The sequence below is a fragment of the Sorghum bicolor genome, chromosome 1 (genome assembly GCF_000003195.3).
Source record: "Sorghum bicolor cultivar BTx623 chromosome 1, Sorghum_bicolor_NCBIv3, whole genome shotgun sequence".
Classification (NCBI taxonomy): domain Eukaryota; kingdom Viridiplantae; phylum Streptophyta; class Magnoliopsida; order Poales; family Poaceae; genus Sorghum; species Sorghum bicolor.
Window position 1 is genome coordinate 74,023,488 of NC_012870.2, and position 26,440 is coordinate 74,049,927.

At 44.1% G+C, this 26,440-nt stretch overlaps 4 protein-coding genes across 6 annotated transcripts; 2 read left to right on the top strand and 2 right to left on the bottom strand.

Annotated features, from left to right (window-relative positions):
• LOC8081877 (surfeit locus protein 1) lies at positions 103 to 7,302 on the top strand. 2 transcript variants are annotated; one of them, XM_021445702.1, is made up of 7 exons: positions 103 to 209; positions 2,116 to 2,303; positions 2,384 to 2,487; positions 2,597 to 2,821; positions 5,033 to 5,210; positions 5,665 to 5,948; positions 6,772 to 7,302. In XM_021445702.1, the coding sequence occupies exons 1-7, from the start codon at positions 173 to 175 to the stop codon at positions 6,839 to 6,841; spliced, it is 1,086 nt and encodes a 361-aa protein (XP_021301377.1). In that variant the 5' UTR covers positions 103 to 172; the 3' UTR covers positions 6,842 to 7,302. The 2 variants fall into 2 exon arrangements, with proteins under 2 accessions (XP_021301377.1, XP_002465690.1); XM_002465645.2 differs by having other exon boundaries at positions 192 to 209; positions 2,577 to 2,821.
• LOC8081878 (protein NPGR1) lies at positions 9,586 to 14,267 on the top strand. Of its 2 annotated transcripts, none has more exons than XM_002465646.2 (6): positions 9,586 to 9,911; positions 10,952 to 11,257; positions 11,345 to 11,621; positions 11,895 to 13,111; positions 13,194 to 13,341; positions 13,718 to 14,267. In XM_002465646.2, exons 2-6 carry the CDS (start codon positions 11,054 to 11,056, stop codon positions 14,050 to 14,052), a joined length of 2,181 nt encoding a protein of 726 aa, XP_002465691.1. In that variant the 5' UTR covers positions 9,586 to 9,911; positions 10,952 to 11,053; the 3' UTR covers positions 14,053 to 14,267. The 2 variants fall into 2 exon arrangements, with proteins under 2 accessions (XP_002465691.1, XP_021307557.1); XM_021451882.1 differs by lacking the exon at positions 9,586 to 9,911 and adding an exon at positions 9,995 to 10,146.
• On the bottom strand, positions 15,954 to 18,634 carry LOC110431988 (40S ribosomal protein S3a-like). The gene is made up of 6 exons (XM_021451883.1): positions 18,441 to 18,634; positions 18,221 to 18,326; positions 16,902 to 17,039; positions 16,625 to 16,810; positions 16,296 to 16,496; positions 15,954 to 16,217 (listed from the first exon to the last, which is right to left on the bottom strand). Exons 1-6 carry the CDS (start codon positions 18,497 to 18,499, stop codon positions 16,125 to 16,127), a joined length of 783 nt encoding a protein of 260 aa, XP_021307558.1. The 5' UTR covers positions 18,500 to 18,634; the 3' UTR covers positions 15,954 to 16,124.
• Positions 23,878 to 25,240, bottom strand: LOC8081880 (cysteine-rich and transmembrane domain-containing protein A). Its single transcript, XM_002468280.2, has 2 exons — positions 24,721 to 25,240; positions 23,878 to 24,328 (listed from the first exon to the last, which is right to left on the bottom strand). Exons 1-2 carry the CDS (start codon positions 25,137 to 25,139, stop codon positions 24,274 to 24,276), a joined length of 474 nt encoding a protein of 157 aa, XP_002468325.2. The 5' UTR covers positions 25,140 to 25,240; the 3' UTR covers positions 23,878 to 24,273.

The window sequence follows — 26,440 nt, forward strand, 5'->3', positions numbered from 1 at the left end:
CGTTGGTGTTACCTTTCACAAAAAAAAAACGTTGGTGAAAAGCAAGTGCAGTTAAATACGAAAATGATTATCCCGACATCTAATTGTTTTGAACTGTTGCCTATTGAAATATAGAAACTGTGGAGGAAACGAGAGCATTTGGATCAGAGGAATTATTTCGAGGGTTGATTACATGGCACTTCTACTTCCTCTGTTCAAAGTTCAAACAGGTTTGTGGAAGTCCAACTTCTCTAGGTTTGACTATATTTTTAGAAAAAATAAATTCACATTTATGAGTTGAAAAAAATATACTATGAAGACATTTACGGAGAATTTAATGGAGCAAATTTGACGTTGTACATATTAATGTGTTAGATATTGTACTTATTTATTTTTTATATAAATTTGGTCAAAATTAGAGCTCTGACTTAGAACAAAACCAGTGCGGAAAAGATTCACGAATGAATCTTATATAAGATTGTAAGATTTTTTCCTATGTGGCCCTTTGGAACAAAGGCTTGTAATCAAAGCTATAGGATGGGGTTCAACCTCTTAATAAAGACTTTCATTCGTGTCTCTCTCTTTTCTAAGAGCAACCACAATGTGTGCCATAAGGTAGTTCATAGGATTAAAATATTTGCTATCTGAAACACTGTAAGACCAGTCTATAGAGGAGTCCATAGCAAAAAGTACCCATAAGCTTATGGACTACCCATAGGGAATAAAAAATGTTACTTTTTCCCACTCCTCACTCTCTCTCTTTCTTGGCTTTGCACAGGATTGTAAAGAGAAATAATTTTTTATCTTATATAGGACCCATTTTATGGACTAGTTGTTGACTAAAACATTGTGGATACAACAATAGCTATTGTCCACTGACACAAAAGCTGCTCATATGGACTACTTAGTCTATATACATTGTGGTTGCCCTAAGTCGTGTTTCTCCCATGATGTATTAAATGCTGCATTAGAGAATTTTCTGCGTATTTTAATTTATACAAAGATTTCAAGTGAGATGCAACTCCAAGGCCCTCTTTGGACCACGGGTATTTTCTCTTGTTTCTACATTTTTCATGTGAAAATGAACTAATGACCCAAACCGGATCTTTTTTTTTCTCATTCCAACTATCCTATTTTTTAAAGAAGCCTTGACTTATAGTTTTTTTATAGAATTGCACAGTACAACATAGACGCTCACAACACGTATGAGTATGTTCTCCTGTTTCTACGTTTTTTATGTGAAAATGAACCGATTCTTGTAAAATTCCTATGTCCCAAAAAGGCTCCAATTTTTTCTTCTGTTTCTACGTTTTTCATGTGAAAATAAACTGATTCATGTAAAATTTCTATGTCCCAAACACGTTCCAATTTTTTCCCACTCCCATGTTTTGGATATCCTATTTTCCAAAGATAACTTGTTTTGGATATCTTATTTTCTAAAGAGGCCTTGACTTATAGTTTTTTAGAGAATTATATAGTACAATATAGATGTCCACAACACGCACGCACACTCACCTGCATATGTAAAAACACATCCTCACGAGCATCTCCGAAGAAATGAACCGACAGATCTTAAGATTCACGAAGTCACTACCGACGCCTTGTTATCAACGGAAATGTCGCCTACCATTGTCTGAGATTCACGAAGTCACCACAGACATCTTGTTACCGACAGGATCATCGCCTACTACTAAAAGCATAGCACCATTTAGATCTTAAAATAAATCTAGAAAAATACGAGCACCGGTGTCAAGTGGCAGGTTCCGTTATAAGAAACACAACCAGCTAATCTAAGATCAATTCGTCTTGACCTATAATTTTGGAACTGATGGAGTAAGTTATTTTGCAAGCACTCCATGTAAGTGCATTTTTAGTTTTTCAGCTTTTGTACTCATGTAAATGAAATTGTATGCTGCTCTTAGTTTGGTTTAGGAAAATCCTATACTGTTCGAAGTGTTTTCTATATCTTCAAGCTATAAGGGTGTCCCCTATTTTGTCAATCCAAAATCTTAAATCAGCAAACACATCGCATGTATGCAAACAATATTCATATTTTCGAAATTCTGTTCCAACGAAAAAATTGCAATTTTTTCTCTCTGCTGTGGTGGCTGCTGCCTTCTCCTTCTCCCGGTTAAGTCCGAAGTCCAAACGACCAAACCCTCGACCTGAGATGGCGGCATCGCTCTCCAAGCACCTCCGCCTCCGCCTGCGCGGCGGCGGCGAGCACTGCCTCCTCCCCTCCCGCGCCTCCACTTCCCACACCTCATCACCAGCACCTCCCCCTCCATCGCGTCCTCCCGCTGCGGCCGCGCCGCCGCCCCCAGGTATCCATCTATCCTAACAATCATCGTCTTCCGAAATGCCTTGCGAACCACCCGCAGATCGTGTCGCGTCCTACTCGCAGGGGCAGCCAAGGAGGCCAGCGCGTGGTCCAAACTTTTCCTCTTCGCTCCCGGCGCTATCACCTTCGGCCTCGGCACATGGCAGCTCTTCCGGAGGCAGGAGAAGGTCATACCGCGCACACGTGCTTATTACTTCCTGCTTCATTTTGTTGGCTTTCGAGGCCTCACCGTGTGCTGCTTCCTGCTCGACCTCAGATAGAGATGCTGGATTACAGGACACGGAGGCTGGAGATGGAACCCGTGGTGTGGAACGAGGCCGCCTCATCCGCTGCCCTTCGTGATCCGGCAGCACTGGAGTTCCGAAAAATTGTGTGTGAAGGTGACTTCGATGAGGAGAAGTCAGTGTTTGTCGGACCTCGCTCTCGGAGCATCTCGGGTGTGACGGAGAATGGGTATTATGTCATCACTCCATTGATTCCTAGGTCGACTGAGTCTGGCAGGTAAACTTTTTGGAAGATGCTCACAATCCCTATCTTTCATATTACCTTGAACATCAGCAGTGCACTCTTAAAAGGAAACTATAACTCTGATAATTGAGCTTGATGTCCTTTGTGAAGTCCTTTTGCAAAGCTTCTACCACTTTTTTTTAGACGCGCAAAGCTACTACATTTTGACCCGTATGCATAGAAGCCTGGCTATGGTCAAATTGGCAAATGATGATTTGATAAAAAAGAATTCAATTAAGAAAAATTCTTAAAAAAAGGGTCTAATGAAAAGATGATCCAAGATCAGATATGATCATGCAAAGCAGCTAGGAAGCCACGCCTTACATTGGAGCCAATCCACACAGTTGAATTAGAAAATATGCACAAGTTAGCAGTGATTCAATGCTTTTGATTCTAAACTGGCTCGGTTTATATGCCCCCTCTATTGCCTTTCTTTGTAAAATGATTTTTTCATTTGGCTATGGATCATTTGAAAAGTTAAGTAATTATCTTCGTTGAAATTTACACAGCTTGCCTAAATTCAAACACTCCTGTTGGTTTATATCATGGATCGCTAAATGAATTGAAAGTCGTGAGATAACACAGATTGTAAAACCATGGTTGGCAATAATCTTGCATATTTGCAGCTTTATTACCGCGGAAGCGAATGTATGGGAGTGCACATGCACGAGCATCTGTGTGGCATGGATGGGGGTGTAGGTGTGGGTTCAGTTTAATTTGTATCTGTCTACAGAGAACGAAATTACTTTTAAGTATGCGTGGAAGGCACCTGTATGGCCACAGTTGAGTATTTTTGTCTTCTGGAATCTGATAGCTTCTTCGTTCTTGACCAGTACATGCATATTTATGAGTGACTTGTTTGCTATGTCCCCTTTGACTTTATCTCCCACACATTTCTCTACCGAGTCTCTGACTAGAAGATCATCTAAACGGTTTACACTTTACAGCATTCATGGGGGTTACCGAACGAACTTTTTCCAGCAGCACCCAAACACCTTGCATAACACAGCACACCTAAAGTTCAGGAAAAGCGCAACAACACAGTTACCACTACTGAAATCAGCAATAACATAACAGAAACTACTACCTTTCTGCAAACTAAAGTCAATTCCCAAACTGCTCCAGACTTCATCTTATGTCAGGTTACTTTTCCATCACTATGCTTAGGCCTTGTTTAGTTCCGAAAAGTGAAATTTTTTTGATACTGTAGCACTTTTGTTTGTTTGTGACAAATATTATCCAATCATGGACTAACTAGGATCAAAAGATTCGTCTCGTGATTTACAACTAAACTGTGTAATTAGTTTTTGTTTTCGTCTATATTTAATGTTTCATGCATGTGTCACAAGATTCGATGTGACGGGGAATCTTGAAAACTTTTTGGTTTTCAGGTTGAACTAAACAAGGCCTTAGATGGCAGCATCACTTCAAGTCCATCCACTTCCCAGTTTGCAACAACCCCTGAAAACTTTTTTTTAATAATTACTTCCTCGAAACTTGAAGACCCAGTGATCAAATACTTCAGTGCATCTGGCTGCTTGTCTGAATCCCAATCGAAAACCTCCTGCTTCAGGACCACCACTATCTTCACATCCAGCCCATACTTCAACCATAGACATTGGGGAGTCCTATCAGTTGCTTGGAATTTTTCCGCCTCCCGCCGTTCACACCATAACTTTTTTTATGGCCAGCAGGTCGGAGCTGGCACCTCCTCTAGGTGACATTGACTTACTCTGGGGAGCTTGTGGGGTTTGGGTTTGTGGTGGTTGGGATGGGCTTGAAGGGAAGACCCTGGGCACCAGATGGACCAGCAATGGGTGGGTTTTATCCTGCGTGCCAGAGCTGCTGGAGATGAGGAACAGAGGCAGGGTGGGGAGACAGCACATTAGAGATGCTAGCTGGTATTGAAATATAAAATGCTTTGGTGGGAGTGTGAGGCTGAGGCTCGATGGGTCCATCAATATCGGACGCAATGCCAGCAAGCTGTGGCAGTGGAGTGTTGGGTCGAGGGGTGGCGCTGAAGAAAGAAGCTAGGGTTATGTGGGAGACAAACTGGACCGTTAGATCTGCTTGATGGATGGCTCAAAATTTGGGTGTATGATTGCTTTAAAATGCCCAAGTGGGCTGTAGATAGTCCCTAGAAATTTAATATCAATCATAATGTTTTACAGCTTATCTTTTTCTTTCTAAGAAATGGTTTGTCAGCTTGCAGTCACCTATCCTTGTGAATAGAGGATGGGTTCCTCGTGGATGGCGTGATAAAAATGTTAAGGATCTTCAGATCCTCGATGAAGCTTCAGAGTCCCCAGAAGCTGTTGAAAAGCCAGACGAAAAAGGTTCATGGTGGAAGTTTTGGTCTAACAAGCCTAAATTGTCTCCTGAGGTGATCTTTGTTCCCTATCTTTTGGCATAGTTTACAATCTGTTACCTGAAATTTTAAATGTATCGAACTGTCAAAAGCTTGCTACTTTCCTCATCAAATTCCATTACCACGTGCTTGTGTGTGTTGTTATAACGTTATTATCTTTTGTATGCCATGGTATGTGAACTTGTACATGATAGTGGTGTGAGTTGTGCCAGCCCTTTTATATCGAATAAGTTCTATTTTATTATTGCTTTTACTGGACCTACTTTATATCATTTGTGCCTTCTATAATGATAATGGTATGGATAGTATAGGCTGGTTGCTTGGTGTTTGTGACAATTGAATCGAATAATTAATATTATGCTGTCATAAGTACTATACTTGCTTACGATCATTCAAAGTACTATATCCCTCTAGTTGTATCTGTATTGCTTCAATTAGGCACAAAATTTATGCAAGTTACCTTTTGCAGATTGAAAAACCTAGGATACCACCTATAAGAGTAATTGGAGTAATCCGAGGAAGTGAGAAGCCAAGCATATTTGTTCCAGCTAATGAGCCCAGTAGTGGCCAGTGGTTCTATGTGGATGTTCCCATGATTGCTCGTGCTTGTGGACTTCCTGAGAATACTGTTTATATAGAGGATATAAATGAAGATATATCTCCAACAAACCCTTATCCTGTTCCAAAAGATGTCAACACCTTGATTCGTCACTCAGTGATGCCAGATGACCATCTTAAATACACGTTTACATGGTATGCGCTTAACCTCAAGCTCATCGCTCTTTGCAGCTGTATTATTTCATCCTGTGTTATTCTTATTTTTTGGCTGTTGTTACTTGTAGTTTCACTCATCCTGATGGAAATTAGTCTATTACTGCTCTCATCTGGATGTTTGGAGTTTGGACAGTAATCTTTGACTTTATCTGACATACACGGTTGATAATAAGTTCGTGGCTTCTATGAATGTGAATTCATAATATCTATAAACTGACTTTGAGTTTCATCAGCAAACCATGATAATCGACATCTTCTCAGCAAGAAATACTCGTTCTGAACATAGGAAACTCCTTTTTGATGTGTGCTATGTGTAAATCAGATACTGGAATGATTAATATATTCAAAAAACTAGCTTCACTTAGGTGGGTCCACCATGTATCATTGTTCAAATAGGCTTTCCCTGTTGAACCATTGCTTGTTGCACACTCATACTGTGAAGTGAGAACCTATAGCTGTATATATACTGTTGTGCTGACTTACATATTCGGTGATGTCTGTCCATTATGTAACCGAAGTGATGGGATCTTAGGATAAGGCCATGAATGCTACTATGCTTTGGTAAATTGAGCTGTAGAAATCGAGAAAAAAGCAAGGGGATAACGCTCTGGTGAAGGGAATTCACAATATATCATGGGGTTCGTCCTGAACTCTCTTGAATTCGAACTTGCATGCCTGTATGCATGCTCGGCCTATGTTGATGCACAGGCTATTTGTTTCTCCAGAATTAGACATCTTTATGGTAGACATTTGCTTCCTAGTGTGCATCATATCACCACCTTATGTGTTTGGTTTCTGTTAGGTACACTCTTTCTGCTGCTGTGACTTATATGGCTTCCAAGCGGATAAAAGCAAAGAAGGTCAGGATGTAGCAGGGAAGGAGTCCAAACTTCCATACGGACGTCCATTTGCGCATGGTTTCTGTCGCTGCTCGGGAAGATGGCCAAGCTACTGGTTCTTTCGTCTCTATAACATTGCACTTTTTTGTTCCAAGGTGTTGTACATTGACTGTCGGCATCTGAGAGTAGAGCTCAGAGATACAGCAATTTTGTTAGCCTGATTTCTGATGATTAGAACTTGGAAGGCCTGTAAGGCTGTGGTTTCCTTGTAGTAATATTTTGGCGGGGAGCTTTTAGCTGCTTGTTCTTTTAGCATATTCATGTTGACTGCTCCACCCGAGAAATTGATGTTCTGTCGCAGGCTCGTGTCGAGGACACCAGCCCAAAACAGAGTTTGTGCCCTGATTATTCATCTCGTGATGGGCTGATGGTGCTTGCACCGGCAGCTCTGTTCTACTAGTTGCCATAATAATATATGAAAACTGACATCTGAATTAATTGTGTCATGATTGGACATGGTCGCTGATTCGTTTTCATTAACGGTTAGTTGCAATGCCTTCTGAGGCCTTGATTAGTTGGGTGGGTGAAAAAATTTTAGGTATTGTAGCACTTTTGTTTGTATTTAACAATTATTGTTCAATTATAGACTAAGCTTAAAAGATTCGTCTCGTGATTTATAGGTTGTGTAATTAGTTTTAGTTTTAGTTTATATTTAATGCTTCATACATGTGTGGTGACGGAGAATCTTGAAAAATTTTGAGATATTGTAGCACTTTTATTTGTATTCAATAAATATTATTCAATCATGTACTAATTAGACTCAAAAGATTCATCTCGCAAATTACAGTTAAATTGTGCAATTAGTTATTTCTTTTATTTATATTTAATGCTTAATGCATGTATCGTAAGATTTGATGTGACGGAAAATCTGAAGGATTTTACAAAATTCTTTGGGAATTAAACAAGGCTAAACAAGGCCTGAAAACAGAATATTTTGAAAATACTTTCGAGAGATCTATATGGTTGCTCAGATCATTGAGTGCTAAAGCTCAATACCATTCTGGACAAGATACCACCAGAGTAACTGTAGGCATGCGTCGCTTGTGAGTTGTGAGCTGTGTGGTGCTGTTTCCAGTTCCTCTGTTCTTCAGCCTGTTTCTACACGAGAAAAAGCTGGTGGATAGACAGTGAAAATAAGTACGACTGTATGATCCATCCACGTTCCAACGAGTCAGGCCGTCAGGCGCGAGCGTAAATTCCCCAAGAGAAAGGCGTGAGAGTGTGAACGCTGAACTGGAAAAGAAGAAGGGCCCTGGCTCGTACTCGCACAGTACGCTACTGTGCGGCCTCTGGCAGTGACAAGGGCGCGTCAGCAATGCGATGCATGTGACGGTAGTACCTTCATAAATTTTGATTGCACGGGCTCCGGCGCTCAGCTCATCAGTACGCTTATAAATACCCGGATCCTTGCTCTGTCTGTCCGGGTCTTTTTTATCGTGCCAACCACTCTCATCTATGGATGGCGTGCGTATATGCGTCGTCGAAGGGATGCCTAGCGGCAGGTCGAGCCCTCTTAATGGCACTGCTGGCCGCTGCCAAACGGTAGAGTACCAGGGACAAACGGACACCGGCATTCGGCCGCTAATCATGACGATGATGATGATTAACCTAACCTAACCTAACTGCTCACGGCGGCGGGGCATGAAACCCGGGACCAAGCGAGTGACCACATGTCGTGGGAGCCGGCGATCGCCGCGGCCGCGGCCGCTCATCGGATCCTTCTCTTGTTCGGATCGCGACCGTGATGTGTCCATGCCACGAGCGGTAGCTTTCGCGGGGAACAAGAGGTCACATGACTGGCAGTCCCGCTCTCGCGGGGAAAAGTCGGGAATAGAGTACGACGACCCCGGAACATGCCAAGATCGCAGCTGCCACTGCCAGTCTGCACGTTGCTGATTGGGAAATCACTGCGGCCCCCGTCTCTGGTACTGGCACGGTGCGCCACGCTATAGATCGCGCGACCACACTTTCACTGGCGGCAGTGCGATGGGCAGCAGCTAGCGAGAGGGAAGGGAGGGAAAGGGGACAGGGGCTCCGAAATGTCAAGGTCTAGCCGCATGTGGTAGTGGTAATCTAGGCTCGGGCATGGCCAGCTGCCCGTCCCTTTTCCTTTCCTTTTGTCAACAAAGCTGCCCGCGGCCAGCCCACTTCAATGGACTTTCGCTCGATCGTTCCTTCCTTCGGTCCTTTCCGGATAGGAAAGGGAGGCCGTTCACAAATGCGCTTTCCTTGTCGAGCCGATGGAACTTGTACTAGTAGTAGTAGTAGTAACAAAGCTTAAAAGCATCCAGCTTTTTGTATCCGAGCTCGATCAACTCCAAATTCGGATATCAGAACATGGAACAGGGCATGTCTTGTTCACAAATTCTTTTTGAAATAATGCTACCCTGACGAGCAGGCACGTAACAGTGACATCACCACGGCCCGTTCTTCAGGTTTTCTCATCAGTTATTGGACCACATTTTCTGGCGTTTCATGGCGAGGTCCTCGATCAGATCGTTTTCACCAAGGATAAACGCGCACAATCATCACCGACATGTGGGGCCTCCCGGGGCCCAAATGAGGCCCGGCCCAGTACGAGCCCTCAAAAGCATCGCCCACACGGCACACCACCTCCCATTCCCATTTCTTCTAAAAAAAAAAAAAAAAAAACTCCCATTCCCATCCGCCTAAATCCCCTTCACGTCTTCACACCTCAAGTAGTCAAGTCACACCAGCAAGCAGTCCAAGCGCCCGCCAACCGGCCGCTGCCGAACCCGCAACAGCAACCCGCCTCCTCCAGGCTGCTTCCACCGAGGCGAGGCGAGGCGAGGGCGAGGCACACCGCAGTACCGCACACGCCAGACACGCACGCACACGCCAGGGCGCGGCGCAACAAACACTCCTTCCCCTCGTAAGCGTCGTCTCCTATTTGCACTTCGCGGTCTCCTCGGCTCGCCGCCTCCTCTGCTGGTGTGGGATTCGGCGAGCGCGGGGCGTGGGCGCGTGGACTGGAGCGCAGCGGGGGGGATCCATGCGTCATTGGGATCGACGACTCCTCTTGGTGAGCAGCCAACCCTAGCTTGCCTGGACGGGAACTTCCTACCGCTGTTTTTTCGCGATTCTCCTCCGCGTGGTTTTTCCCTGTAGATGTTTCGGCTGCATTGAGCAATCGCGCCCGGAGTCTCCTGTATCTCCGTCGTTCGTTCAGTTCAGGATTTGTTTTCTGTGTCATGGAGGGAGGGAGGATCGACGTGGTCCTTCCGTTGCTCTGCTTGATGCTTGTTCTGTTCGAGGAGGTTCGTAGCCTTCTTCGGAATTTTCACGCTGCGTAGGATTTAGGATCCGACTACCCGGAGCTCATGTGGTGGTGTAGTTTAATTTCTGAAATACGATCGACCTTGCGATTTTAGGGGGGGCAGCGGTCCTACATTTCTCGGGAGCAGTAACGGGAGATTGTACGGCGCGCCAGAATTCTGCTGCACTGGCTGCTCTTGTGTTTTATGAGGTGCAAATAGTGTGTGTCTTGTTGCCATGCAATTCATGGGGGTTTATCCCATTCTCTTTTTGTCCTTAATGATTTATCCAATTTTTCCTTGTTTGTTTTCGGGGGTTTGGTTGGTTGAGATATATGGAGGATGGAATTGATGTCTCTACTGTCTGCTGCGTAGTGGGGCCATTGCTGCTGATGACACTTGACGGTAGCTTTGGGCGTTGCTGTTCTTGGCGTCTTGTGAGATTGGTGCGTGTTACATCTGAAGGAGGTGATGATGTTTGTAATCTTACATGGAGTTAGTACTTAGTAGGAGCGCGAGTGCAAATGGTTGTTAGCCTAGTCATCCAGTTCTGCTCTACTGTTGTGTGCCAGAAACTCTGAACCTCCCTTGCGATTGGATATTCCTATAAATGGTGCTGTACTTAAAGAGGAAAAAAAACGAGACGTCACTCTAACTTGAGAAACTAAAACTAGAGAACTGCTAAATCTGCCATATCTGACATTTTTTGCTCTCTCTTTATATGGAGCTTTATGTGTTTTCTCATGATTTTCTTGCTTAGTATCTAATTACTGCACATGCACTGAGACTTCTTATTTGTCATTGCTAGGTCCTGCAGTCTACCTGATTGAATTGTGTCCTGACAGAAGATCCCTGAGAGCTAGAGCTGTTTTTTTTCCCTACATTAAGTTAAATTATCTGGCAGCCGAAGATGTCCGCGATCATGCTATGTACCTGCAGCCGGGACCAGTCCAAGTTTGAAGATCTTCCTCGATCACCAGAATCTCTTGCAACACGTGACTTTTCAGCGAATTGTTCTTCTTCAAAGATGGCAAGTCGAGAAACAACTCCTGATGATAGCCAAGTAAATGAAGTAGAATCAGACCTAAAAGAAACCCTTTCACTAAATTATGAGGTTTGGCTCAACACCTCCGCTCTTCAAATAAGATAGGCTGTCTTGCAACGATTTGCTCACTGTCTGATTTATTTGCTAATGTAATAGGAGGCCCGAGCATTGCTAGGTAGACTGGAACATCAGAGAGGGAACTTTGATGCAGCATTGCAAGTTCTTCAGGGGATTGATATAAGAAGCCTGAGACCGCGAATGACCAGTGCTATTGCTGAAAGTATCAAGCCTAGAACGCCCCCACGCTCTTCAAGAAGGAAATCTTCACAAGTGAATGGAATGCTCATGCATATGTCAATGCATTCTGTAAGCTTGCTTCTAGAGGCCATACTGCTTAAAGCAAAATCTCTGGACACCCTTGGTAGAGTAGCAGGTATTAACTGGCTGTTTGTTCAATGTGCTTTCTTGTCTTGTACTTGAGCATTTTAATCTGAAATCTGTACAGTACCTCCAGAACCATTGCAAATTTGCTGTTGTGCTATGTATGTGGATCTAGTTAATTTGTTTTATAAAATAAACTGAACCATATGTATTTCAAAAACCGAAGTCTGTTATGATAGTATTGATAACTTCTGCGACTCAAAGAGCTTTGTTGCATCCATCTGAATTTTTCACCTCATGTTAATATGCTATCTTGCCATGGCAGATGCTGCAGAAGAATGCAGAACCATCATAGACATTATCGAGTCTGCATGGCCATACGGTGTTCCGGATGGTACTGCTGAAGAGTGTAAGCTAATAGACATATTCCATTCGGCTCTAGAATATCTTCCTAAGCTGTGGATGAGGAGTGGTTGTTTTGATGAAGCCATCATCGCATATCGCAGAGCTCTTGCAAAGCCGTGGAATCTAGATTCTCAAAGGTCCGCCAAAATGCAAAAAGATTTGGCAGTGACTCTGCTGTATTGTGGCGTTGAAGTGAAGTTCCCTCAAGAATTTGCTCAGGAAAGGAATCTGGTAACCCCTGGGAACAACTTAGAGGAAGCAATTTTGTTGTTACTCATGCTAACAAGAAAGCTATCTCTCCGAGAAATACAATGGGATCCTGACCTTGTGAATCATTTGATGTATGCACTCTCATTATCTGGGCACTATGAAGTTTTGGCCAGCCATCTTGAAATGCTGTTGCCTGGAACCTATACCAGATCAGAGAGGTGGTATATCCTTGCACTTTGCTACGGTGCAGCTGGCATGGATGATAGTGCGTTAAACATCATAAGGAATGGTTTTTCTGTGCTGGAGAGAAAGGGAAAGCCTCATGTTCCATCTCTTCTTTTAGGAGCAAAACTATGTTGTAAGAACCCAAAGCATGCTTCTGAAGGGATAAAGTTTGCAAATAAAGCTATGAAGTCTTTCGGAAGACGTGATCTGCATTTCATCAGCACTGCAAAACACTTTCTCGGTGTTTGTTATGGACCTTTTTCTAGGTCCTCCGCCTCACACTTGGAGAAATCGAGATTGGAAGATAATGCACTGAGGCTGCTGCAGGATGCTGCTACAACAGCAAAGTATAATCCTGAAATAATGTATAGCCTTGCTTGGGAAAATGCAATGCAGCGCAAACTCAATGCAGCTGTTGAAAGTGCAACAGAATGTCTTGAGATGGTGATGGGAGGTTCTGTTAGTGCCTGGAAGTTACTAATTCTTGTACTATCTGCACAACAGAATTTGCAAGAAGCTGAAGCAGTAGCAGATTTTGCAATGGATGAAGCTGAGAAAAATGATCAGTTGGATATTTTGAGGCTGAAAGCACAAATTCAGGCTTCCCGTGGACAGTTCAAGTCTGCAGTGGAATCTTTTCGGGTTTTGCTTGCCAGTATCCAAGTAAAGAAGGACATCTGGAAATCGACCACTTGTAATGAGGTACAGTCCCCTCTTCTTTATTTTGAACTCCAACAGCGATACCATGTTTCTTCTTTGCTCATTATCCACATAATCTTGGCAGGTTAAATGCCTACAGAAGTTGGAGATGGACTCATGGTTAGATTTGGCATCAATCTACTCAAAGCTTGAGGCATGGCATGACTCAAACATCTGCCTTGACAAAGCTATATCCATTAATTTCTTTTATCCCAAGTGTTGGCATGTCAGAGGTAACTATTGCTGAAACTTGAGACTGCTACTGTCTGTACAAATATTGAGCTTTCAGTGAATCCTCATCCACATGCTATGATCAAACCACTATGCTCGTTTTTATCAAACATTAAGAAAAATTAAAATGAAATCTTGTAAGCTTAACCATTTTCTTCTTTAGGTGGACAGTGTAGAAATTAGTTTTATCTGTATTTACTTAAATTTGCCTCTGGACATCAAGAAAATAGGGTAGTTCTTGAAACATAATAATATTGTGCTTTTGTGTCCCTAACAGTAAAACGAATATCATGTTCCATGAAAATGAAATGCATATCTAGGACTGTTATATTTTATATAACTACTATTATTCGTCTCATGGGTCTAGATTCTTTCCAGGTCTTCTGTTGGAGGCTCAATTCTTGCACAAGGAAGCCCTGATGGCGTTCTCTTTCGCCCTCTCAATTGACCCAGATTACGTCCCCAGCATGGTTTGCATGGCAGGAATTCTCCGAGATATTGGAGGGAATTCGCTATCAATTGCAAGAACTTACTTGCGCAATGCCCTCCGTTTAGAGCCTACAAACCACCGAGCTTGGTTGAGTCTTGGGCTTGTCCTGAAAGCTGAAGGATCGCTGCAGGAGGCTGCGGACTGCTTCCAGGCAGCATATGAGCTCAGAGAATTGTCACCAATTCAGGACTTCTCTGAGCAACTCCCGATCATGCTGCATTAGGAACTTATAGCAAAGGATGTTCACAGTTTTTTTATGTGGATTTTTTCCCATAGTTATCTCAGTTATTTATTTATCGCTTGCAAAGGTAGGAAGCATATATGATTTTGTGAATGTAAATTAATCCACTTATGTTGGTGAGCAAATTTTTCCGCTCTTGAAAACCGCAAAGTTATATATGATTCTCCAGCAGCATAAAGCTGAACTTTCTTGCACAATGCTCTTCATATAGGCTGCGCGCTCCGGACTTCTGCGGAGTGGAGTGTTAACCAAGACAATTCAGGGCTTGTCCTAGCAATTGGACCATCCTGCATTTGGAACACAGGACAAGGTTCACAGATTGCCGAGAAAACTCAGTTTTACCTTTCGCATTTCTGCTGCCGTTATCGCTTGCAATTTGGTTATGCTCCGTTTGGTTGACAGGATTGCAACGGATTAATTGAATTGGAACTCATCCAAATCCACAGAATTGCATTGTCGTCCACTGTTACCGCTTGCAATTTGGTTGACATGATTCCAACGGATTAATTGAATTGGAACTCAAATCCAAATCCACAGAATTGCATTGCCGTCCCATTCTAATTCTATTGTTTGATTGGCACATAAATTGTAATTTGGAAAACAAATGTGATGGTTTTTCTAAAAGAAAAAAAAACTATTCATGTTTTGAGTCTTTATTACTTGGATCGCATAGAATCCTCAATCATGAACTGTCAGCATCATTGAGACGAGATGAGGCCATCGACACGGCATTGCAACAGCACATGACAAGGATTGTTTGTTTGCTTGAAATTATCTGTCAAATCTGTCAGTATCAGCTAACAATAAATAACAAGATGGAGTACATGAAATCCTTTCTATTATTTTAAACCAACACCCCTTAGAAGAACATATTCTGATCACTACTACTTTGTGTTAATCCCTGTGTCATTACGCTTCGTAAGAAACAACTTGATTAGATATATATTAAAAAACATTTGTATTATGGTACATAATTAGTATCATTAAAAAGATATTAACATCTAGTTTTTTAATATTGCTTGAACATTCACACTCATCAACAGAACTGACAGGATGGTGAACATGAACAAGGATGCACATATCAACACACTCATGGACAGCAACTTTCAAACCGGTATGACACCTGTAACTGCAGGTTCAAACAATGACGGACAGGGAAACGGCATCGATGCTCCTCCAACAGAGATGGAGAAGCACAGATGCAGCAGACACAAGAAACATCAGCAGCAGCAACCCATCCAGCACACCTCTCCATAGGGTTCAGGGACGAGATACTACAACGGACCCAGATAAACCTCAACAGCTCTAAAGACCCGCTAGGCTTGGGGTGTTCATCATAAACACTCGGTAAGAGCCAACAATATCCATGTACATCAAAGCAACACAATGCCAAGCTCTGCCTTATGGCTAAATCAGCAGCCTTGGCGCTGGCAGCATCACTCATCTCTGCAATGCACATAACAAGCTCTGATCTATCTCACAGACAATCAGCAAATGGAGAATTTCTACCATAGAACAGACCACTCTTCGCCACCTCACTAGAGCATCAAATTTTACACTCAGAAGCTCATCAATCACAACTCAGCAAACAACTGCAAGGTCATAAGAAGCCTAAACGATAATGCACACCTACTAGATACTCTGGCTCGACATACTGTAACTTGCATTCACATGTATCGACAAATCAGGTTCATGCAAACAGATGCCTCTTAAAGAGATACTTTGAACTCTGTATCTTGGGAGTGCTTCTCCCTCTTAACAGCTTCTTGCTGTTGAAATAAATTCCACTTGTTATAAACAAAACAATAGATAAGCAGAACAGAGCATACAAATGAGGAACTGGACTTGTGATAAACAAACAAAAATAAGCATGCACAGGATAGTAAATCACCAAAAATAATCTTAAACACTTCTTATCAATAATCTTAAAACACTTGTTTTGAGACAATCTTAGGGCCAGAAGCAAACAGGTAGCCAATACAATTCTATGAAGTTCACATCATAAGCAACCTACTGTCCAAAATCTTCTAGATATTATAGTAGTAGCAAATAAACTACTCGGCAGCAGCAACCTCCTGCCCAGCCTCATCTCCCTCAACAGGCCTCTCAAGCTTCACCCCCACATCCTCCTTGTAGTCACCATGAACCTGAGAAGCAACAAGCATTAGGATGACAAGTAACAGGGACATTGTCTGGAAAAATTAAACTATGCATGTAGCAATTACCTCCATGAGCTTCCCGAGATCAAACTTGGGAGCCTTGAGTATCTTCACCTTGCGGATGAAGACATTTTGGAGTGGGAAGATGCTGGAGGTGGACTTCTCAATCTCTTTACCAATAACTTCTGGAATGAACTTTGAAACAAGCTCTTTCAGGTCACATGTAGAAGCCTGGTTGGCCATAATCTCAACCATCTTGCGGCGGATCTGCACACAGTACATGGCACAAGTATAAAGATAACAGGCAAACATGGTTGAGGACTTTTTGATACAAGAAATTCCTACAGTTTTTGAATTCTGCAATGTATGATACAGGGACAGAAAATGTATGTTACCTGGCGGATCTGGGAAGCCTGGGCATAGCAGGTTCTCTTCACCTGGTTTGGACGCCTCTTGGTGAAGCCAATGCAGAACAAGCGCAGCATGTAGTTGTCAGTTGTTTTGACATCAACATGGGCTTCAATGAGTGTCTGCCACTTCTTGACCAGGGATCTGAGTTTATCAGTAGTAAATGACATTCCCTAATAACAGAGAGAGAGAGAGAGAACAAGTAAGCGATTGAAAACACAGTAAAAGCACAACAGCTGTGAGCAATAGAACGCTGATCATTACCCAAAAGTTTGTGAGCACATTCCTGCCTTGCACATCTTCAGCACGAAGCCTGATTTTCCGGTAAGCCTGATCCTCGTCACCCTGAAGATCAGCTAGGCAAACCTCAAAGACTCTATGCTTCAGACCCTCAGATGCAATCTAGAACCACAGAAAAGATAAATGAAACAGCAAATTAGACCACAAGTAGTGTACAACACTCTGAATAACATTGCAAAACTAATAAAACTAATCATAACCATGTCATTAAAAGATCATGTGAACTTCAGTGATACGTTACTGATTACTACTCAATATATAGTGAACAAAAAGATTTATAACCTTGTAAGGAATGAACAAGGGCAAGGCAATTGGGTACTCGAATAAATGGTAATCCACAATGTAAGCACATCATAAGCATAATAATTCCAAATGAGAGAGTGGATAAATGATACATCGACAATCTGCTCTAAACCCAACCTCTCATTACTACCAGCAGCATCATTATCAAAGCAGCCGACAGTAAGTGGTAAAGTCAACCAATTCAGACTGCCTGCATTCATAAGTCATTGCCAGATTCACCTTTTCTTTTGATAATATTACAAAATTCAGTCATTCTCACATCAAATCCTTGGTTTACATCGACTAGGTTATGGTTTTCCTCAGGCTGTATCTCACTCTCTGCAGCACTGAAATAGATATTATTCTAAGGGTCAAAGCTGTAGGAACAGAATGCTCACTGTCAACAAATACAGATGTTGAATCAAGGGAATGTAAGGAGGATGGGTTGTAGTCAGGAGGCAGGTGGCGTCTATAAGATGTGTCAGTTCTGCTACCTGAGATGAACTGCACCTCCCTACACCATTATTCAGAATAATGGCACCAGATGAATCCTTCATAGCATCATCATCCAATGATGGCAGAATTGTGCTCTCTGTGTATCTCCGGATGACTGCAGAGCACAGGTATCTGTATCCACTACTTCCGGGGAAGATCTGGCTTAGTTAAAGCACCGGTTCCCTACTAGTTATTTTGCATTCTCCTTTCAAAGAAAAAAGTTACTTCGCCTTTTCAAAAGCTCTATCCACCCAGATGCAGCGGTGGTGAATGTGGTGGGGAATAGATTCCAACCGCTGCACTTCACTTCACCGAACCAAGAACTCAACGGCGAATATGTACGCAAGGCAATTCTTTTCGATGCAGCAGCAAATTATAAAGCAATAACATGACAGATCGTACACACGCAGGCAGGCAGGGAAATGAATACTAGTAGATGATAAGAGATCACACACACACACACGAAGTACGAAAAAAAAAACAAGGAGAATGAAAGAAAAACATACCCTGGTACCCTGTGTCCTGGACACGAGAGTCTTCCCAATGTTGCGCACACTGAACACCGACGGGGCCTTGATGTCATACCAATCCTTCTTAGAGAAGGGGTCGACGCTGTAAGACAAAAGGAACACAGACACACCACCGCATCAGCACACATGCAAAAGAAACGAAGCAGTTGAACGGATAAAAATCTGATGAACGGGAAGAACGGGCAAGCAAACTCACGTCTTCTTCTTCCCACCCTTCTTTCCCTTGGAGATCCTCTTGTTCTTGCCGACTGCCATGGTTGCCGCCGCGTGCGCTAGCCCTGGCCGCCGCCGCCTGTAAGGGAGACGGAGTGGGCGAGATCGAAAAGATAGGGCTGGCGGCGGGGAGGGAGGAGCGGCGGCCGGGAGATATAGGGTTGGGGGCGGTGAGAGAGGAGTGCTCAAACCCTAAGTTCCGGTATTTATATGTTTGGGCCTTCTTGGGCTAGGCCTTTTTCCCCAGGCGGGTGAAGAGCCCCACCTCCGTTCGGCCCATATGTGTGGGCTTTGAGGCATGTTTGGGCCATCTGAGGTCTGTTCGGCCCATCTGCGGCGTCTCGGGTGTTGAGAGACGACCGGGCCCATCCCCAGCGCCGCCGCCGCCGCAGGCCGCCGCCCCTTCACCTCCTACCTCTTCTCCGGCCGTCGTCCCGATCCCCTACGTTCGATAAGGAATCGTAGCCCTTTTTTAAAAAAAACAAAGGAACCCTAGCCCTGGATGAAGTGCTTGATTAATTGTTGATTCGGTAATGATACTGTGCGGACGTCCGTCCCGTCCGGACAGCGCGCACACAGACCTGCGGCCTAATTAAATCAGAATAGATACCACTAACGTCTTGTTATTTCCGTCCACTTCCACATACACCACCGCTCGCTGCTCTCGGTACTTACGCTCGCTGCTGCGCTCGCTGCTACTCTCTAGGACAGACGACACACTCGCATCGAGGCTGCTGCCACGCCTCCTGTTTGCGCTCTCTTCCTTCCTCCTCCTACCAGCACCCTCCCTGCTCCTCGGAGACGAGGACAATGGCGGCGGCTCCGCCGAGGTAGGTCGGTTCTTTTCTAGATCTGAGCCTCCTCCTCATCCTTCTCCTCCTTCTCCTCATATGGATCTCAGCCCTCATCCTCATCCTCATCCTCTAGATCTAAGGGACACTCCTCATCATTCTCCTCCTCCTCCTCCTACTATAGATCTGAGTCCTCGTCCTCATCATCTTCATCCTCCTCTAGATCTGAGGGACATAATGGTGGCTAGAGGTCTGGTGATCTCCTCCTTCCTCCAGTGAGCTCGAAGGTGATGGGTCAGGGTTGGAGCAGAGCTCATCCCCTTGCTACTTTTGCACGTCCTTTTTTGTTTGTTTCTCCATGTTGCAATGGTTTTTTAGATGTTGTAATAGATGACTTTCGAATGTTGCAATGAGATTCTTGGGTTGTTGCAACAGATGACTTTTCGAATATTTTCTCTCCATGTTTCATGGTCAATTTTTGTGATGTTGCAATACTACCATTTGAGATGGTGCAACATATGTTGCAGTACATGTTTATTCAATGTTGCAGTACATATTTTTTCGATGTTGCAGTACTTTGTTTTCGATATTGCAGCATATAATTTTTGATGTTGCAGTACATATTTTTTCGATGTTGCAGTACATGTTTTTCGATGTTGCACTACATATTTTTGCGATGTTGCAGTACATGTTTTTCGATGTTGCACTATATATTTTTGCGATGTTGCAATTTTTATATTTTTGCTGTTGCACTTGCGAACGGATTGCGTTAGGAATAGGGGACAGGGGTGCGATGAGGAACGGGACCCAATGAAGGAACAGGGCGCGGTGGAGGACGGGGTGCCGTGGAAGAACTGGGTGCAATGGAGAAACGGGGAGGGAGGACGCGGTGGGAAACGGGAATAAGGGCGCCGTGGAGAACGGAGTTGAGAGCGGTGGTGGAAAACAGGATGCGGTGGAGGAACGGGACACGGTGAGAGAGCGCTACCTGGGACTTGCGTACGGACGCTGCCTACTTTATATTTTTTTTCCGGGTGATGCGGGTGGAAGCCTCAGCGTCCGGACACGCTGCTAGCGCCGGACGTCCGGGCGCTAGCAATACCGTTGTTGATTCCGCGGGATCATTGCGTCTCTGCGAGTTCGCGAATACGAATGCTTAGCTCTCTCCAATCCATCCTAAACGCTGGCGGTTTGCCTATTTGCTGCGTGCGTGGTGGAGCGCGAGTCTTGCCCAACATGACCTGCTGATGTTTTTCTTTATCAACCTTGTGTGTACGGGGCTGACTAATTACCTCGAATAAATTGGTAGTTTTTAGTTTTCATCCATGTTAAATTGACCAATATTTACGAGATAGTGGGGCTTAATTTTTTCCCCTTGACCAATATCTGCTGCCTCTGTTAGGATGGCCATATTCATATTTGTTGTTGTTGTGCATGTGCTGTATTAGTATTGTTATATGCCTTAAATTAGTGCCTCCAATTCTTTTTCTGTAGAGCTTAGCTGAGGATTATAGGTAAGTCAAGCAAAAAGTCCAGTGTTGAGGCCGCACCTGCTGCTGTCTCAGTTCCAGAGGGAAAATCTGTAAAGAAGGGTAAGGCTTTTGATAGCTCTATTGTTGCATTGGAATAATTGCTGGTTATGTTTCTGTCTTGTTGCTTTGTATGTACCACACTTATCACAGTGTCACAAGAGTTTTTTAGCAGGGAAGAGAAATGCAGAAGATGATTGAGAAGGCCGTGAGTGCCAACAAGCAAAAGACTGCACCTGAAAAGGCCGTGCCGGTTAGAAGCAGCCCCTTCCAAAGAAAGTTGAGAGCAGCAGCTCTGAGGAGGATTATTCAGATCCTGAAGTACAGGAGCCGGTTAAAAAGCGACCCCCTCCAAAGAAAGTTGAGAGCAGCAGCTCTGAGGAGGATTCTTCAGATTCTGAATTGGAGGTGCTATCACGTTCTTTTCTTTTGGATCATGTTTGTTTGTCTACTTTTGATGATGGGAGTTTCAAGTGTTATGGACATGTTGAATTTGCGACTCTTGAAGCTGCTCAAAGGTGAACAATCTCCTTGATTATGTTTTTAATCTATGCTGCTTTGTTTTTTTTTACCAAAGTCAGGAAGGGAAACCCCAGCCTAACTTTTTTCATTTTTTGATAATGCAGATCTGTTTAAATTCTCTCTCACGGGGAGTGGAACCCAGGGCTGCTGGTGCTACTTAGGTGCTCTAACCATTAGGCTAGAGGCCCTTTCGCCTATGCTGCTTAGTTCAACTGTTAAAGGAGCAAAACACCTCACTGATAATTGCCATCAAGTTCTATTGGATGCTACCAATTTCTGTGTTATTAGTTAAACCTTTACAAGAGCAGACCACCTCTCTCCATCAAGTTATATTTGATGCCACTTACGAGGAAGTTCTGACACTTGAACTCTTTCTTCGCTTTAGGCACTTGAATTTATTGGTCTTGACCTGATGAGGCGTCCTCTACTCCTCTAAGGGTCAACATAGCTGTTGAGAAGGGTGCATACTCCCTCCATATAGAATTTAGAAGTCGTTTTGAACAAGATTTAGGTCAAACATTGGGATTATAAATCATCAATAATTTTTAAATTGTTGAGTTTGTAAATGTAAAAATTATATTAATAGATTTGTCTTGATATGTATAAAAATAAGATATCAAAGTTATGTTTTGGAGACCGTGTCACTGTCCTAAACGACTTCTAAATCCTATACGGAGGGAGCACACTCCTAGCAGCGGGTTATTCTCTATCTTATTTACTGTGCTGTAGTTATTCAGTAGGGGATGCTTTTACGAAATTTTTGCTGTTAGCTGTTACCAATTATTCAGTATGGCCATAATTTTGTCTATTGCTCAGGAAGGACAACGGTTCTTTCAGGAAGCCTGCTCAAAGGTCAGGCAACACTGTGTTTATTAAGGTCTTTGACACGTCTGGTGGAGAGGACCAGGTACTTTAAATTTCCTTTTTTTTGGCCACTTACCATTGCGTTTGTGTTCTGTTTCTTGTTACATTATATCTGATGATATTTCTTTGCCAGATCTGGAGCGCTCTTCAAGAGCATTTTAGTTAGTGTGGAGAGATTACCCAGATTTCACTTCGAAAGGATTATGACACTAGTGTAAGCAAAGGGTTAGTTGGCTCTTAACATCTCATTCTTTTATACTTGGGTTTGGGCCTTACTTATTTTCAGCAAGATATTTTCAGGAGGAATATTGATATTATACAGTTTCTTTTGGAATGTCATCATCTGCAGTAGTCTCCATTCTTGTCGTTGACTAATTGACACAACTCTTTGCTTGGTTTGCAAAATGGCATACATGGATTTCAAGGACCCAGATTCCTTGAATAAAGCATATGAGCTGAATGGAACCGACCTTAGTGGCTACAGCTTGTATGTTGATGAAGCGAAGCCGAGACCCGATAACAATAGGGACGGTGGCTTCAGTGGCGCGCTGCCGGGGTACACCTTTCAGACAGACAGCTGGAACTGGGTTCAGAATTACTTGGGTCAAGAATTGTTTCGCCGGATTAATTTGTATCCATTTGGAGTTGTTTTTGTTGTGTCCGCTTGATTTGGAACTGGGTTCAAACTTTTGAGGAAAGAAGACAATATTTGGTGATGACGACTAAAGATCCATAGCTTGCGACTTATAGTGAAACTCAAACTATATTGTACCATTCAGACTTCTGATATCTGTTCTATTCGAGGTCGGGGACAGGACGGACTGCGGTGGCTGTGGTAAAGAGAAGAGGCGCCGATGCCCAGCATGCGTTTGCAGCACTGTCGGGCCGAGTAGCCATCTCTTGGGCCAGCGGGCGGGAGGGAGGTTTCCTGTGTTTTTTTATGAAAAAAGTCTACATTACCTCTCTTAATTTTTACATTGTTTTTTTCTCCTGAACTCTAAACTCAGGTAAACACCTCTCTAAACTTTTAAAACTGTTTGTTTTACCTCCTTGACGGGTTATAAGCAGTTTTCAAAGATAATTTTGTCTTTGTCTTTTTTATTTATTTTGGCTAAATCTTTAAAAAATCATAATAAATCAAAGAAAAATCATAAAATAGAAAAAAAAATGTTAGACTTCAAATGGGTAGATCTACATAATGAACATATAATATTCACAATTTTTTGTTGTATCTTTAAATCTTTGTTTTTCTATAATTAATTCATAGCTGCAGTTTTTATAGTTCAATTGTGGTGAAATTTTTATAGTAGACTAGTTATTGTATGCTTCAATTATAGTAAAATTTTTATACTCATCAAATCATGTATAACTTAGTTATAGATTTAACAAGCATACACCTAAATAAATCTGTAACTAAGTTATACATGATCTAATGACGAATGTCAAGTAAATGACATGGAAATATGTTTTCCTAGTTCTCGTATATGTATCTGAATATTTATGTTTCAAGAAATTTTATCTAGTGAGATGTTTTCATACATAATTAATTAAGATTTTTTCATGTTTTTTTTATAAAACCATTAAATGAAATAGCATATGTATAGATTGTAGTAGTTTTTGTTTAGTTTTTAGAAGATGCCCACGCTAAATGTATTTAGTCCGCTATTTGTAACATTGGGTAAGTGGCCTATGAATCTATGATCAGTCGGGCCAGTAAAAAGGACAGATCTCTACATCATAAAGGAGTAGAATGGAACACACCTTGCTCAACAGAATCATCATGCACGGGCATCACTGCCGCTGTACATGTTTTATGCACGGATCGCTATCACTATATATGTACACGAATACCTACAGCTATTACAACGCTTCTGTTAATGGCTAGCAGTTTCAGGTGGCCTTGTTAGCAGCTCGGCACATTCGAGATCATGCAACATTGCTTCTCACTCTCCAGCTTCCCGGTGCAACGATGCAAACGCAACGCATTTCAGCTTCCCGGCGCAGTGATGCAAACGGTGTCAGCTGCTCAAGGCGATGGTTCATCTCCTCGCTGACGGGCACCCAGTACAAAGACGGCGTTTGCTTCGGCCTGATGAGGTCGACCACACCATCAGAAGCATGCGTCCATGAGGCAGCAGCAACAGATTGCGGCAAAACCTGCACAGCTGCCACCAGAAAAAAGATCGTGACTGGACCATCAAAAACGTCATTATATATATCATCGTGTTAACATAACAATATAACATGCTCCCCGTTGCCGTTCATAAAATAATCATCACACAAGTCAAATTTTCCTTCTCTGTACGAGTAGCAGGCATGGAAAACCTGACGCTTGTTGGTTGGCTGCCTGATCATGTCGTGTTACGGCTAGCGACAAAAATCTGGCAGCCGGTGCGACCTTTCGTTCGGTCTGCATGCATGGCCGGCCTCTCAATTGGCAACAGTTCTGGGACGACGTGCCAACCGCGCAACAGCACGGCTGTTACGTTGACTGTTGTTCCAAATTTCTATTTCCATTTTTGCATCGCACGCACATGAGCATCTTTCGGGCACGTACCATCCTTCCGCGAACGACGCGCCGGACTTCCGGGGAGGCGGAGGCGGCGGCGGCGGTTGCGCGTACGGCGGCGGGTACATCGCCGGTGGCGGCGGCTGCCCGTACGGCGACGCGTACACCGGCTGCCCGTACGGTTGGCCGTAGGGCTGCTGGTACATCGGCGGCGGCGGCTGCCCGTACGGCGGCGGGTACATCGGCTGCGGCGGAGGCGGCGCGTACTGCTGGTGGCATTGGTGCTGGTAGTGCTCGTCCATCCCGCGCTCCGCGTACGGGTCCACCGGGTACCCTGACACGTCGAAAGACACGTCAGCATCTCTAGAGGGGACACGACGACGCGCAAGGTGTCGGTCGGTCAACCAGTTGGGAATTAGGATCTGACAAAAAATAAAATGGTGCTGGGTCTGCGATCGGAGGAGCATGGCGATCACGAGTGATGGATGGTGGAAATGGATAATCTAACAAGCAGGATGTGAATAAAATAATAATGTGCTGGAGGAGTCGGCGACGGCGATCGAGTCACCTTGGGGCGGCGGCGGGGGAGGAGACGGAGAGGGGCACGGCGACGGGGGCGCGCCGCCATGGCCCTGGGGATTGTAGTAGCTCATCTTCGCCGCTGGAGCAACGACGACGGGATCGGAATTGGAATCGCGGTGGCAATGGTGGTGGCGGTGGTGTTCGCGTAATCGCGTTAGATGTTGAGAAGAACAGAGAGGGTGCCGAGGGATCAAGAGAGGAGAGAGGATTATGCTAATTTGGTGGAGGCCTGCGATCGTTTTTCTCGACCCAATCTATTGCTATTCCTGGCACTGGCAGGCAGGCAATTCGACGGCTCGCTGCGTTGGGCAGGGCTGACGAGTTGTACGTTACGAGTACTACAACACAATGGCCAGAAGAAACAGCATCGACCGGACCGGACCATCGCGGAGGCACGATCCGTCATGTTGCCACACGAATCTTTCAGTCCATCTCTCCTGTCATCCTGTGTGCACTGCAGTGTATGGGCGTGGGCGCAAGCCAGGAATTTCGCCGGGCGGCAGCGCATGCACCGCTACGAACTGGAGGATGCCGCAGGCACTTATCATGTCGCGAAAAAGATGCTAGCTGCACGGCATTGCGCGCGTGCCACAGCCACACAGCGGCAGTGCAGCGGCCACCAGCGGGCCGAGCCGGGTCCGTTCAGGTTCAGGTCACCGCTGCAAAGCAAAGGACACCTGTGACCTGTGCCTGCAACACGTCTCCCACACGATTGCGCTGCGCGTCTGCTCTCTGCAGTACTGCGGATGCCATGCCACACCGAGCACGCATCCGGCATCTCGGCGCGGCCGTGCCCGTGCGCATCGTTGCTTGCGGATGCTGTGCAGTGCAGGCGTTGAGGAGGGGAGTGCTCGCTGCCCGGGGCCCGGGCTCGCTCCAGGCCTTGTTTAGTTCACTCTGAAAACCAAAAAGTTTTCAAGATTCTCCGTCACATCGAATCTTGTGGCACATGCATGAAACATTAAATATAGACAAAAACAAAAACTAATTACACAGTTTAGCTGTAAATCACGAGACGAATCTTTTGATTCTAGTTAGTCCATGATTAGATAATATTTGTCACAAACAAACGAAAGTGCTACAGTACCGAAAAGTTTTCACCTTTCGGAACTAAACAAGGCCCCAGTTGTATTGCGCCAGCCGCCAGTGCACATGCTTGTTCGTCGGTTCGTCCTCCGGGGAAATC